The 14341-nt window shown below is 29.2% G+C and overlaps 1 protein-coding gene across 1 annotated transcript in view; it reads right to left on the bottom strand.

Moving 5' to 3' along the window:
- LOC143236114 (uncharacterized) overlaps nt 1–14341 on the bottom strand; it is a 92774-nt gene that overhangs the window by 57311 nt on the left and 21122 nt on the right. Inside the window, exons 7-10 of the mRNA XM_076474388.1 lie at nt 11759–11849; nt 8619–8713; nt 4745–4785; nt 3181–3886 (exon numbers count right to left, since the gene is read on the bottom strand). Coding sequence (XP_076330503.1) covers nt 3181–3886; nt 4745–4785; nt 8619–8713; nt 11759–11849 — 933 coding nt within the window. The remainder of the gene's footprint in view (nt 1–3180; nt 3887–4744; nt 4786–8618; nt 8714–11758; nt 11850–14341) is intronic.

A 14341-nucleotide genomic window follows, 5' to 3' on the forward strand; every position in this document is an offset into this window, starting at 1 on the left:
TGCATCACGTTTGAGCAGTTTTCTGTCAACTGATGTTGACAAAACTGTGGTGAAAAGTGGCATGAAAAGTTAAAAGAAACTATTCATCATTACAACCCAAAGGATACTGCAAATGCAGGTGAAACAGCTTTATTTTTCAGAGCTCTTCCCAATAAAATGTTCAGATTAAAAGGGAAAAGTGTTCCTGAGGTCACTATTCAAAAGAATGATTGACTGTACTTTTGGTCACATCTGCTGATGGAAAACTAGAGAAACCATGGGTAATAGGTAAAAGTAAAAATCTGCACTACTTCAAAAATTTAAGGAGGAATGAACTTCCTGTGAAATGAAAAGCGAATAATAGTGTGGATGACAAGTGCTATATTCGAGGAATTTTTGAACAAATTAAACAAAAGAATGGAACAAGAAAATAGCAATATTCTACTTTTCCTAGATAATCCAACTTGTCACCCAAAAGTTCAACTTTCAAATGTTTGTTTAGTCTTTCTACCTCCACTTACAACATCAGTTCTGCAACCAATAGATAATGTAATTATACAGTGTATAAAACTGAAATACAGAAATTTGATGCTTCAGTATATTATTGCAAACATGGACAACTGTAAGAGAGCATCTAAAATGACCATGAAAATTGATGTGTTAGATGCAATTGCATTTACAATTCATTCAATTAAATGTGTAAAAAATCAATGTATAATAAAGTGCTTTTGAAACTGTGGATTTATTCTTGATAATGGTGGAGATTGTGGAAAAGTTGTTTGTTATGATGATTCTAGTGAAATCCAAACTCTGATTGAGAAGATTGATGCAGATGATTCTGTGAACACAAAGGTGTTTGAACGTTGACAAGAATATTTTAACAGAAACTGATGAAATTGATTTAAAATCTATAATAGAATTGCAAGATGGTAACAGTACGAGAGATTCAGAAGATGAAAAAAATGGAAAATATAGTGAGGATATAGAAATTCCTACTTCTTTGCAAGTGTTAAGTTATATTAACGCTATCAAATTGTATGCGAAAATGAAAAGAAAATTAACTTCTTGAAAAGACTGTAGAATTGGCATTCTCTTTTAACCACATGAGAAAGCCCATTAAAAAAAGAAACAGCTGTACACTTTCTTCAAATAAATTTGATAACGATTTTGTGTACTTGTGTATTTTGAGTGTCTATTTTTGTTCTTATTCTAATAAATATAGCATAAACAGTATAACTTTATTCACAAATGTCTTATTTCCCTTGAGTCAAGCAAGTAATAATGTTCTGCTTAAAAATTATATATAATTAAGGAAATGCATGTTCACTGTCTGAGCCAGCAAACCTGCTTAAGCCAGAAATTTTACTCGGTCCTGTGCGATTCTGCGTTAGACAGTTTTTACTGTATTAGCAATTTGAGTTCCTAATTCATACAAAACTAGTCTTTGTATTTTGACATCACAAACATCTAATTTAACAAGTTCTCCATTCAACATACCAAGAAATTAAATAATGCATAATACTAAAATTTTAATTATAATCTACAGTTTGATACCAGATTTATTAACATAAGTTCATAAAATAGTAGATTAATAAAATTTTGAATGTGACTCAACAAATTCAATTATATGGCCTGTGACCCATGTGGAAAAGGTTAATAAACCCACAAATAAAAATGTTAGATTTATTTCATGTCCTTTCTTTAAACCTTTCATTATGACCAGATTAAAATATGCAAATTTATATGAAATTACACTGCTTTATCATCATTGTATATGAACAAACCTGGAATCTACTTTTAATACAAGTTTTAAGAAAATATTTTAAAACTCCTCAGTCTCCCTACATTTTTCTCTAGGTCTTTTCTCTAATTAATTTGCCAATCCTCCAAGAAATATGAAATATAACAAGTTACTTTTTATATTATAGATGTATCTAATGCAAAGTGTAACTGTTATTGCCTTTGATCTTTTAGTTACAATGCCATAAACTAGAAAATTAGACCCACTTACCACATATACTTAAGCACATGCTTTCCTTCACAGATTCCTTATAATTCTCTATAATGTTTTACACAGTATTATTTACAACCATTTGAAAGAAAAAAAAATTAATATATTAAGTGATGTATAATATATTATTTCTGTACAGATCATTTTTTATTTTGCTTTCAGTTTGAAACTTTTTCTCTTGGTATTCACATTTACATTAAAAAAAAAGGAGAGACAGTAAGTACTACATTTCTGACTTTTTTATATGTATTTTGTACTTATTATAAAAGTAACTAAAATAAAAATTAGACCTATTACATTACATCAGGTAAGATAAAAAATATCTATTCTTCATGAGATATGCTCACAAGCAGCTTGTGCATTATGCAATTCAATATAGTAACATGAGCTACACATTCATCAAATGATTTACAAGTTGTGTGGCAGGATTACTAATTAAACATAGTTCACAAGGCAATAAAACAATCAAGTATAAATAGATATATAATGTTAAGAGCTTTAAGCTATTGAGGATAAAGAACTGTAGTTTCAAGTTAAAATTGCAGTTATTGTAGAAAGAAAAAAAAAGATAGAACTTATATTTAGTTTGTATTTTTTCATTGTTCATGAAATCAGTCAAACTGTCTGAATGAGAATAGAAGTAGACAGAGAAAATAAATCAAATATAAAGTTTTACTGGACAAAAACAAAAACGTTTTATATTTATTTATGAGGTTTTCAAGATTGCACAAATGAAATTTCATAATTTTAAGATAAAAAAGTATTTTTAACTTTAACACAAAATCACTTTGCACTCAGTTGACATTGACTCCATACATTCAGAGAAATGTTTAGAAAAATAACTTAATAAAAAATCTGATTTTTTGTGCAGAAAAGGCTTGTAATATTTACTGAAAGCTTGCCAGATTTTATGAATATACACAAATAATGTTAAACATTATAGTATGCAAAAGTGGATCGTCATTTTGGGATCACGAATATGGTAGAATCAACAGAGTTAAAGAGAGTTTCTGTTACATGTTTGAGATTCTCACAAAATCAAGCTATTAAACAAATGCCTATAACCAGAATACTAGAACCATGAAAACGGCCACTGCAACTAATAAATTTCATTTCCTTAAGTTCATGATACTACTTTCTCAATATAACACAAAAAAAATAACTTAACAGTATAAAAAAATGTAACACACCTGTACTTATGTCTTCATGTGACTCTTCTTGAGACGAAAAAGCAAAAGACTGGGTATTTTCAGAAGCAGAAAGATGGAGATGCCATTCTTCTTCCATTTCACCTTGTGATTCTACTTTTTCTTCCTGAGCCATCTCAACATCAGATATGCTGTATTGTTCCACTTCAAAGTGTTTTCTATGTTTAGTAGTAAGAATTGGAGATGAAGCTTGGGCATGGCGCTTTTCACTCATCTTCGGACTCTTCTTGGGTGAATCACTGACCACTTTTTCCCTCTTGGAAAGCATGCGATAAGCACGTCCACCACTATAAGAAGACTCAGGTGTTGACACATGGGAATGTGGTACAAATGCTGTTGTTGCACTTTCTTGAAAAACTTCTTTCACCTCCTGATGTGATGTCTCTGAATCTTTATAGAAACTCTGTAATCGAGACTTTTGAGTTGCCAAAAGATCCCTAACCTTTTCTGGTGTATTTTCTTGAGAAGAGTCATCCTGGCTGAAAGTTATCTTACGACAGACAGAGAGAGAATCTAACTTCTCTTCTGAACCAGTCTTCTCACTTTCACCACAAATCAAGTCTTTTCTTTCAGGTGTTCTTTTTGTTGAGATGTTGGATGAGTGGCTGATAGTTTCTGAATGTTGCTGTTGTACATCCTTGTTCCCACATTTTCTTACTTTTGCCAAGGAAAGAGAGATCCGAGGTTCCTGGAAAAAGATACAGGGTAGAGCAATTAACCTCTCTTATATCCTACCTTTACACAAAATAAGAGAAATATACCTACAGAGTATCCAGCTCATTAATATATATGGAATTAGAAAATAATCTTATTCAATGACAGAATACATTCTTCAACCATGCTAACAAAAACTGAATATGTTACTTATTTTCATCTAGTGATGAAGTTACATTTTTACCATAAATCAATAAATACACAATGATATTAATATTTCATACAAAATAAATATATTTATCAATGAAACTACATCAGTTGTAAATAATATTTTATGTATTGAAAATGTAGAAGACTAGGTTAAAAGATTGGTTACAGTCATACTTAACTTTATGAAAAAAAAAACAATTCTATATCAAAATATGTTATAAATCAAACATAGCAGAAACCTTTATTAAACTGAGCAACAGAAAACAGTACTTCCCCTTTCCAATAAACAGATTTGTTGTTTTCACAAAGACAAAAAAATGCCATTTTCAGATAAAACTAGATCACAATCACTTCTGAAAACTTGTAAGTCCCAAAAACCACAGATTGTAGTTCAGCCCTCTAGATTTCCAATTGCACAACTAGTTAATTTGATTTACAAATTTTGAAAATAACCTTTATCCTTTTTATAAAACAAATATCTATAAAAACCTATTTAAAATAAATAAAAAATGAAACTACTAGTATATTAATTGTGCTACAGTATTAAAATGCTTAAAATATAAACCCTGTTATTTTCAATTCAAGTACACATTTCATTGAACTCACAAATCTATACAGTGCAATGAATTTCAAATCAGTATAAAATTAACAAAGTTTCTCAGCATCTCCTAAAGTGGCCCACCTCTGTCTGCTTTGTATCCTTTGTATCATAGTAATCTGCTTCTGCAAAAAGTTGCAAATGAAATATATATTACTATATTATATTTATGAAAAAAAACTATGACAAAACAATCATATAGTTTAATAAATGTGTATCACTCAGCAACCATTTCACAAATTATGCTCAATTCTAAACACTTTAGCTGCTGTAAATTATAAAGTAAATATCTGATATTAAATTAATGAAAAAGGCATAGGCTTGCCATTAATAGCTTTGTTTTGTTTTTAAATTTAGCAATAAAACTTGAAACACTAAGTATAACTTACTTCTCTCTACTTTACTAACATGCTTGTTTTATCTTCTGGATCAATCATTGGACATCAACAACATTTATCATATGTTTTGTACATTTCATATCAAGTTAATGAAAAAATAAATGTGGCTTATTTCCTCAAACTGGGGCACACAGAATGCATTCTGGTGAGATGTAAGAAGAATAAAAAATAAAACACTACAGCACACTTCTTTTCCTTATGTTTATAAAATAAAACACAACCTGCTACTGCTGGTATGTCATAACTTCTACTTAGCAGCATGTGTCTAACTGCTGTCTTTTAGAGCTTGCATATTACTGGAAAAATCTGTCTTCCACCTGATGATGTATGTTACTTATCAAGCATCTGATGAAATTATCCTGCTCCAATGAACAGGTTCATTATTCTTACTAATAGGTAAGCAGTATCTGACATAAAATTCATGTTACTTTATAGTCATGTGCATATCTGTTTGCACATTTAGTGTAGTGTAATTTTCAATAATTTGTGACAATTGCATAATGAATTTTTCTTTACCAATATATGCACATGTGTGTATAGACAGGATGTGTGACATACCACAATAAGAAAGGGTGAACTGTCTAAAATGTTTGGGAACCACTGTCCTAAGCAATTCATTTGATTCAAGATCAATTTTCATAGTTATCTTTTAACTTGTAGAAAATTAACTAGTTATTTTATTAATTCTCAAAGAGTTAGAAAATAACTTTAAGCTTTCATAGTTTCCTGTAATCAATCATTTACACTTAAAGAATTATCAGGTTCCTTACTTTTGAACTTAAAAGGCTGTTAGGTGAATTATTTATAAAATAAAACTCATTACAAACAATAAAAAGCAACCCAAACTCCTTGGTCCAGTATGCATGAGAACTTGTCAGGCTGCATGAGATTTTAACCCCAGGTACTGAATACTGGTTGCAAAATGCCCCATATGCAAGGTAACCATAAGTACTTTGCTTTGAACTTCATACCTTTATGAACTAAAAAGAATATAGTTTGTATACAACTCTCCACATTCATCTTCAAGCAGGTTTTATAAATGACAATAAATTGCATAAAAATAAAGCCACACAAAAGTACTACATGATTAACCCTTGCACCTCAGGAAGGTCAAAGTGTGCATGTCACAACCTTTCACAGTTACATTCAAAATTTAATTAAATACTATGTATATGAATAAAATCAGCATCACAATGTAAATAATAAATCAAAGTTTAGTATTATATAAGTTTTAAGTTCTTAACTGTAGAAGGAAATATTTTAAAAACTTTTCAGTCTCCCCAAGTACAAGAACTGTGACATTTATTGTGTATTCCCTCTTCTCTAGTTTTTTTTACCACCTTTTTGAGAAGAACAAAATTTAATGTAAATTACCCATTATAATGTTTTCATCATTCAGGTAAAGCATAATTTACATAGCCTTTATCTTATTTAGTTACAGAGCAATAAAAATCAGACCCCCACTTAACACACCCATTAGTCATGTCCTCTCTTTCAGAACTTGCTAATAGTTTCTCTGATGTTTAATATTGTTATTTACAGCCAATAGAAAGCCAAAGATTTTCTCTACAAAGAATTGTCTATTTACCTCCCAGTTCAAACCTTACTCCAACAGAAACACATTGGCAAGCTTATCTGAATTGTTAATGATTTTTGTTGCACAGTTTGAAAGCCTGAAAAATTGAGGTAGTTATGGAACATAACTTCCTTTTGCCAAGTTACCATTCTGTGCTATTTGGTTCATTATTTAAATAGAAAAATTTTGATGCAGTTGTACAATTAGTATAAAAGAAAATAGGGTTAAGTTTCATAGAGTCAAAAACAAAAAATAAAAAGACCCAAATATGCACTTTATTTTTTGTTTTTCACATCCATTCTTTATTTATTATAAAAATAACTAAAATGTTAAAATTAGCAACAGTAGAATAAATAACATTAATTTTTCATGATATGCTCACAAAGTAGTCCATATATTACATAATTCAATAACACAATGAGAGCTACACATTAGTTACAAATATTTTACAACTTATATGGGATGAGTAATAGTGAGACAGTGCAAAGGGCAATAGAACAATAAAATTTACGTATAAATAGGTGTATACCACAACAAGCTTCAAGTTATTTAGGATAATCAATTGTAATTTTCTGTTACAATTTGCAATCATTCCATCCATCAAAATTGGAGAAATTTATAATTATTTGCTATTTCTTTTCGGTGATTATAAGGTCATTCAAATCAACTGACCTCATACAGAATTACAGTAAAGGAAATGACAAATAAAATATTGTTTTTATGAAAAACAAATTTATGTAGGAGGTTTTAGAGGTTATGCAAATGATTTTTGAAAATTTTCACATGAAGTATTTTTAATCTTATCATGAAAATTATTTTACACTCATAAAGGAAAACATTCAGTGTAAATTGTAAATAAAGTTTTTCATTGAACATTAACATGCACTTTTCCACTTGCAGAAAGTAAACATATAGTGTACATTGTAAATAAATTTTTATTAACATGGAAGTGCTTCTTTCCAAAAAAAAAAATTGGTTTGGAACCCATGAAAATCTCAATGTGAATCTTGAAAAAAAAAAAAGGTTAAAAGTCTAGGACCCTTCACTGTGAGACCGTAGCAATAACCCTGAAGTTATGATTGCCAACATAAACAAAGTTTATTCAGATGTGCCAGTTTTATTAGATGTTTGATTCAACTATTTCTCTGCATCTTAGTATCATTTGAAAAAAATTTTGTTTGTTGAATTTAAAGCAAATCTACCTAAAGGCTACATAACTGAATTTTGTTCTTTGCCTGAAGAGGACTTTAGGACAAAACACCACAAAATATTTCAATTCAACATAACGTTTAGGAACAAGTATGTAAAATTATGTACTACCCCTGAAGAAGCTGCAAAAGTAAAACATAGGTTAAAATAAGTTATTTTATAATTATCTGGAGTGTAAAGTTAATTTGTTTTCTAACTTTATGATTAAAATGTGTAAATCTCTCCAGTATAACACTAAATATATATTTGTTTGATTTCTAAAAATATATTTAGAAAGGTTTTTTAATTTGTTCATTTTATTCAAACTATTAGGTTGTTTATTAATGGCAAAACTTGCATGTATAAATGTTTTCAGTGTTTACAATGTAAATCAATATGTACTGTCACATCCATGGAGTAGTAAGAAATAATATAGGTATAAGACTATGTTTCTGGCAATGAAGGAATATATATATATATATTCTGAAAATAGAGAGAGCAAACTTTAAAAAGCATTCCTATTATTGAAAGTAAAGAATGTATTTGGTTAAAATTCAAGACATGCTTTCTTAGAACCTTAAAAGTTGAGAGCTTAGTATTTCCTTCTAGTCTTCTTTTCAACAGAAAATACTTTAAAATCTCGTGTCAGCCTATTTCTTCACACTGATAAAAAATAAACTTCAATCTCAGAACCAATGCACTACTTTAATAAATTCATAAGTTTGATAATGTCACAGCTACATTGTAAACATCTAGATTCACTTCTGAATATTATGTTGAAAAGATGTATTCTCACCTGTTTCTGCTACATATTCTTCAAGTGAAGGAGTGCTCGGAAACATTATGGGGGTAGGACCATAGGCTTCTGGTGATGGTGGAATGATGTACATTCTGAAAGTAGACAGCAAAACATTCCAATCAGGGATCCCATTTAAAATTGTATTGTCTTAAATTCACTTTATATTTACTGATAACATTAAAAAGGTTTTTTAACCATTGTCAAGTGGTAATATTTTTTTGGCATTTATGCAACTAGTTACCTGATTCATAAAATGTGGTAAAATTATTTAAAAATTGAAACAAATAATTAATAAAAAAACTAGAAAAAATTGCTTTAGAAGAAAGCAACAATACATAAAGTATTGTTCAAACTGTAAACATTAAATAAACTTGGGGCCATCAAATGTGATCACCATAGATGAAGAAGTTTTTGTCGTACCATGGGGTAAATTCACTTTATCACATTAGACAGCCCATAAATATAATTTTGGATAGTATCAAAAAGGTTAAACTGGTTGGCTATTATGTATTGTTTTTGAGCATTCTTAAATCTGATTTTCAAAGTTAATAAATAAAAATCATTTTCATGATATACAAGAACATTTTGAGTAAATCTAAACATAACGTGAAAACTAGAGGTGCACAATAATTTTCAATATGATTTTTTGAATCAGCATCATCAATGTATTCAGAAACAGTTGATTTTTTTTTAGTAGGAAAGACATTTATTTTGTTGCCCAACGTAATTGTAAAAGTACTATAGAAAATAAATCAACATAAAAGAAAATAGAAAAATTAATACCACAGAATAATTCAGTGGTTGAAAATGCTAATGCAGTTGCAAAAAACCTTTCCTTTTTTGCTTTTATTGGGTTGTAAGACATGCAGTGTACTAATCAATTAAACCTTCTGCAACGAGTTTGGTACAGTATACTCAAGTTTGTCTACACATTTGCACATGTTAAGTATCTGCACTATAACTTTTGATACAGCATGTGTATCTTCGCAAAATTTGGTAGACCTTTAGTAAATATTACAAGTATTTTGTGAACAAAAAATTTGATCTCTAATGAAGTATTCGTATTAAAGATTTGTTTGTGAAAATAACGAGGCACTTTTGTTACGAGTCTGAGTGCAAAGTGATTTCATGTTATGATTAAAATATTCTTCATTCAAAAATCTCAAATATTACTTGCATAATCTCAAAAACCTCCTAAATAGATTTCAAACACTTGTTTTTAGTAAGACTATATCTTATGTTAATTTGTATAGTCTAACTATGTGGGTTCTGTCACTTAACCAACCTCGTAACCATCATAAAAAATTAGGAAATACAAATTATGCTTTTTTCATGCTACACTGACTACATATTATAACACAGATAAAAATCTTTAGTACATGTAGCTTAAATCTCACAATGCTACTTATATATTATACATTTTTTTTTTATTATATTGACTTTCCAGTCACACCGAGCTAATATTACATAACTTGAATTGATGCACTGTACATGCACTCATGTTACGTATTCAATAATATAGTAGCCTTTTCACATATTAAAATGGCTGAGAAAGCCACCTGGGGAACAGTCTAAGCTGTCAATTGGTTATTTACATGTTATATATTGAAGTAGGTGTGTATAAGGGATCATTTAGTAGAAAGAGGTGAACAGAGCCACTGTATTTGATTCAGTTCATAAGCCATATCTTAGAAAGATAACTTCTAATTTTATATTCTAGCTTGTTAATATTAGTAATCTGAGTTCCTAATTTGTACAAAACTATGAACTCAGTATTTTGAGATCACAAACACCTAATTTTAAACAGTGCTGCATTCAACATACCAAGTGACTCACTAAAATCTATATTTAAATGTGTTCTTTTAATATTTACTTTTAAATTAAGAACTTAACTCACAAATATAATATTAAAGCTTGAATTATAATTTACAATTTGGTTCCAAACTTACTGACAAATTCATAAAATAGTAGCTCAATAAAATTTTAAATGCAAATCAACAAACGTGATGACATGGCCTTTGACCAGTGACGTCTTGAAAGGTTAATCAAATTAGCAAATACCACTAATCACCCACCTCTAGTCCACTAGAAAGGAATATTTAAATCTAAAGTTTCTTATTTGAGAGCAAACATCATCTTTACTAATAATAACTACTAAATAATACTTCTTTAAAAAAATGTGATTTCGTGCACAAAAGACTTGTTATATTTAATAAAAGATTACCAAATATTTACAAAGAAAGTTTAAGACAGTAAAAGTTAGATCTGTTTCATGGTTACATGGTGGTTAAAAGATCAGTCTAAGTAATTCAACCTGTATAAGAATAGTGAACATTAATATTTCTTAATGCTCTGTTAAGCATAATAAGTTTTCAAATAACAAATGAGCTATAATCTCAACAAAGTCCAGTTAGTGGTGAAGTAATTCTTGATGACAAGAAACCCACTTGAAATAAAAATGCATCTCAGAACAGCTGGTATGGATATTAATACTTTTACTGATAACGAGAGAACAAAGTTTTGACCTTCCTAGGTTACCTTCAGGTTAAAATGACCTAGGATGGTCGAAACATCGTTCTCTCCTTATTGATAAAAGTGTTAATACCCATACCAGCTCTCCTGAGATACAAAGTCCAGTTAGCTAGTATGATTGGAATAGAAAAAGTATAAATCTAATAATCAAAATTTTTTTAAAATCTGAATAATCAATACACTTATAAATGTTTGGAATTGTCTAATAGATGTGGATGAACATTTCAAAGCTCTGAAAGGTGTGAATAATAAAAATGATATGCATAAGGTACAAATTCATAACTTGTTCAATGTACCAAGGCAAGTTAAGCTTATAACATCAACTTACTCAAAAGTACATATATATTTGTTAATAGACATAGTAACTAAACTAAAATCAAGCATGTTACTGAATAACTTACAACTACTTGAACTGGCAGAAAGAAAACACCAGTAACACAAAGTAGCTATGTTGCCTTAATGCTCATCATTCCAACCATAAGTTCAATTTCCAAACTAATTTAACAAAAATAAAATACATTAAAATAATTGTTTTAAAGGAAACTTTGAACTGACTTTTTTTGTTTGCTTTTCTTTAAAACAGCATTTGATAATCAAGATCATACCCTTCATCATCAACACTTTCTGTGACGAGCGAGGCATCTTTGGAGAGCTGAAGAATACATGCAGGGTCCTGAGGTGAATTCCAAACATATTCTGTATAAAATAATTGTGAAGGACAGTATTCAATACATATAAAAACTAAGAACGCAATACAGTTTCACAATACCTTACCTTGTGGGTGTACGTGCAGAATTAGCACAACAAACTGATAAATGTGTAATAACCTGTTGTTCATTTCTCTTCATCATTAACAAAGCAAAATTGTTGTTTAAGATAGAAATTTTATTACTCATGACCTATGTAACAACCAATAACAAATACAATAATTTATTATGAAACAATGTTAATTTTTCTTTTAATATTTCTAATCACAGGCAGATCTAACCTTTTATTGAAGGTATATAATTTTAAGAAATTAGGCACTCTCAGAGGCAGTGGTCAGTCAGAACACCATTCTCCAATAGTGGTAGCAAATGGTTTTGTATAGGAAGTAATTAATGTTATCAATAGCATACCTGCAGAATTTTATCTTAATCACTTTTAAGATGAAGTAGATCAAATGTGAAGAATCATAAAACTTGTACATGAAAGTCATACATAGTCAACCTAAAACTATGTTATTTTCTGCTGCAATGCCTTGATTGAAAGGTAGAAATTTCTGAAATATCTCCATTCAGAATTCCATCATTCAACTCCATTACAATAATTATAGTGCAAGTGTACTGTGAACTGAATTTCACTAATGGTTATGCTGTGTTTGTGACAGACTGCTAGTGCTGGCCATTAAAGCAAGTTAGTACATTACAATGAATTGATCAAACAAACAAAAATCACGATCAAAGACTTGTGTAATTTCAAATGCTTGATTTGAACTTTAGTACTTCACAAATCAGAAAGTCATTTGAACAAAAAAAAAAGAAACAAGACAGAGTTGCTGTCTAAATCCTTCCTTGAAAGATAAAGTAAAAATCACTAATTATAGCAGATGACTATGTAATTGAATTACTGACAAAAATTTGATTTGTGCTCAAAATAACATTATACAAGATATCAAAATATATCAAATATAACAGAGAATACCATTAAGTTCAGAGCAAAGGGTAATCCTGCCTCCTACATAAATTTCCAAAATGGAGAAAGCATATTAAGGATTTGATGTTATTGCTTAAGAACTGAAACTAGCTTTTAATGAAACTAGACTCCATTGCATCTTGTGCTATTACATTTAAGTTCAAATTTGCTCTAACCAATTTTACAGGGTCATCCTTGCCACTAATGCTATGTAATAATAAAAATTATTCACTCTTTTTACAAATCAGAATTTGATAATTTGTTAAAAATACTATTGCAAACTGACCAGTTTCCACTGCTAAAAGCCAAATAAATCATTTATACGTAGACTTCTTAGTAAGTGAACTTAAAATTTCCAAAAATACAAAAATAAATTAGGATCATAAAAATAAACCATCATAGCACAAGTCAAAAAACAAAAACCAAGGCAACTGGAGATAAAAACCTGATAAAAAAAAAACAGAGAAAGAGAGAGAATGTAAAATGGCTAACAGATTGTCCAAAATAAGATTTTCTTATATCCTGGTCTTCAGTGCTATATTGAATTTACAACAATGTATTTCACTAAGAAATTTGTATTTATGGTGTCAGTAAAATATTTTACATTTAGTAAGTAAAAAAATGTAAATATTTTATCTCGTGCATGAAATGCTAACTCATTTAAAATGTAATAAAACAACAAATAAACTTACTTCAAAATACTGAAAACCAAAAAGTTTATAATCAAACTTTTTACATGATTCTAACTATTTCTTGGCTACAGTTAAACATCTATATTTCTGCATATCTGCTCAAGAATGTTTATACTTAGACAAACTATCAATAACCTGAAATTAACAATTTTGTATTCATATGAATTATCAATAAAGGTTTAGAAACAGTGAAACAATAAGTATCTTGAAGCTGTAATAAGATCATACTGATACATCATTCAATACGATTTTAAGTACCTTCAAGAAATTTGGTAAGCATTACAAATCTTTTGTACAAACAAAATAAGACTTTCTAATAAAGTATTTTTGCTAAAATTTAACATTTTAATATATGGACTCAAAGTAATCACTACTCTGATTTTCATGTCAAGATGAAAAATTAGTTTATTTCAAAATTAACAAATTTCTATTGTATTATCTCTAAAACCTCTGAAATAAACTCCAACTTTTTTTTTTTTAAATCATACTTTATCTGCTATGTTCACTTTGCTAATTTTATGTGAAGTTGGTCAGCTGGCATCATAATCATCTTAAAAATATACAAAATAAAACAGTTATCCTTTATTTTCTATAATTACTTCAAATTGTAGCAGGAAACATTTGCTTACACTAAACGTAAAGCTCTCACATTATACCCATTTCTTACAAAATTTTATTGCCTTTTGAAAAGTACAACAAAGGATGAAGTACTTGAATAAGTTTGATTTGTTTTTGAATTTCATGCAAAGCTACATGAAGACTATCCTCACTAGACATCCCTAATTTAGCAGCTTGTCATCACCACCCACCATCAACTATTGG

Source organism: Tachypleus tridentatus, chromosome 13 (genome assembly GCF_004210375.1).
Source record: "Tachypleus tridentatus isolate NWPU-2018 chromosome 13, ASM421037v1, whole genome shotgun sequence".
Taxonomy (NCBI): Eukaryota; Metazoa; Arthropoda; class Merostomata; order Xiphosura; family Limulidae; genus Tachypleus; species Tachypleus tridentatus.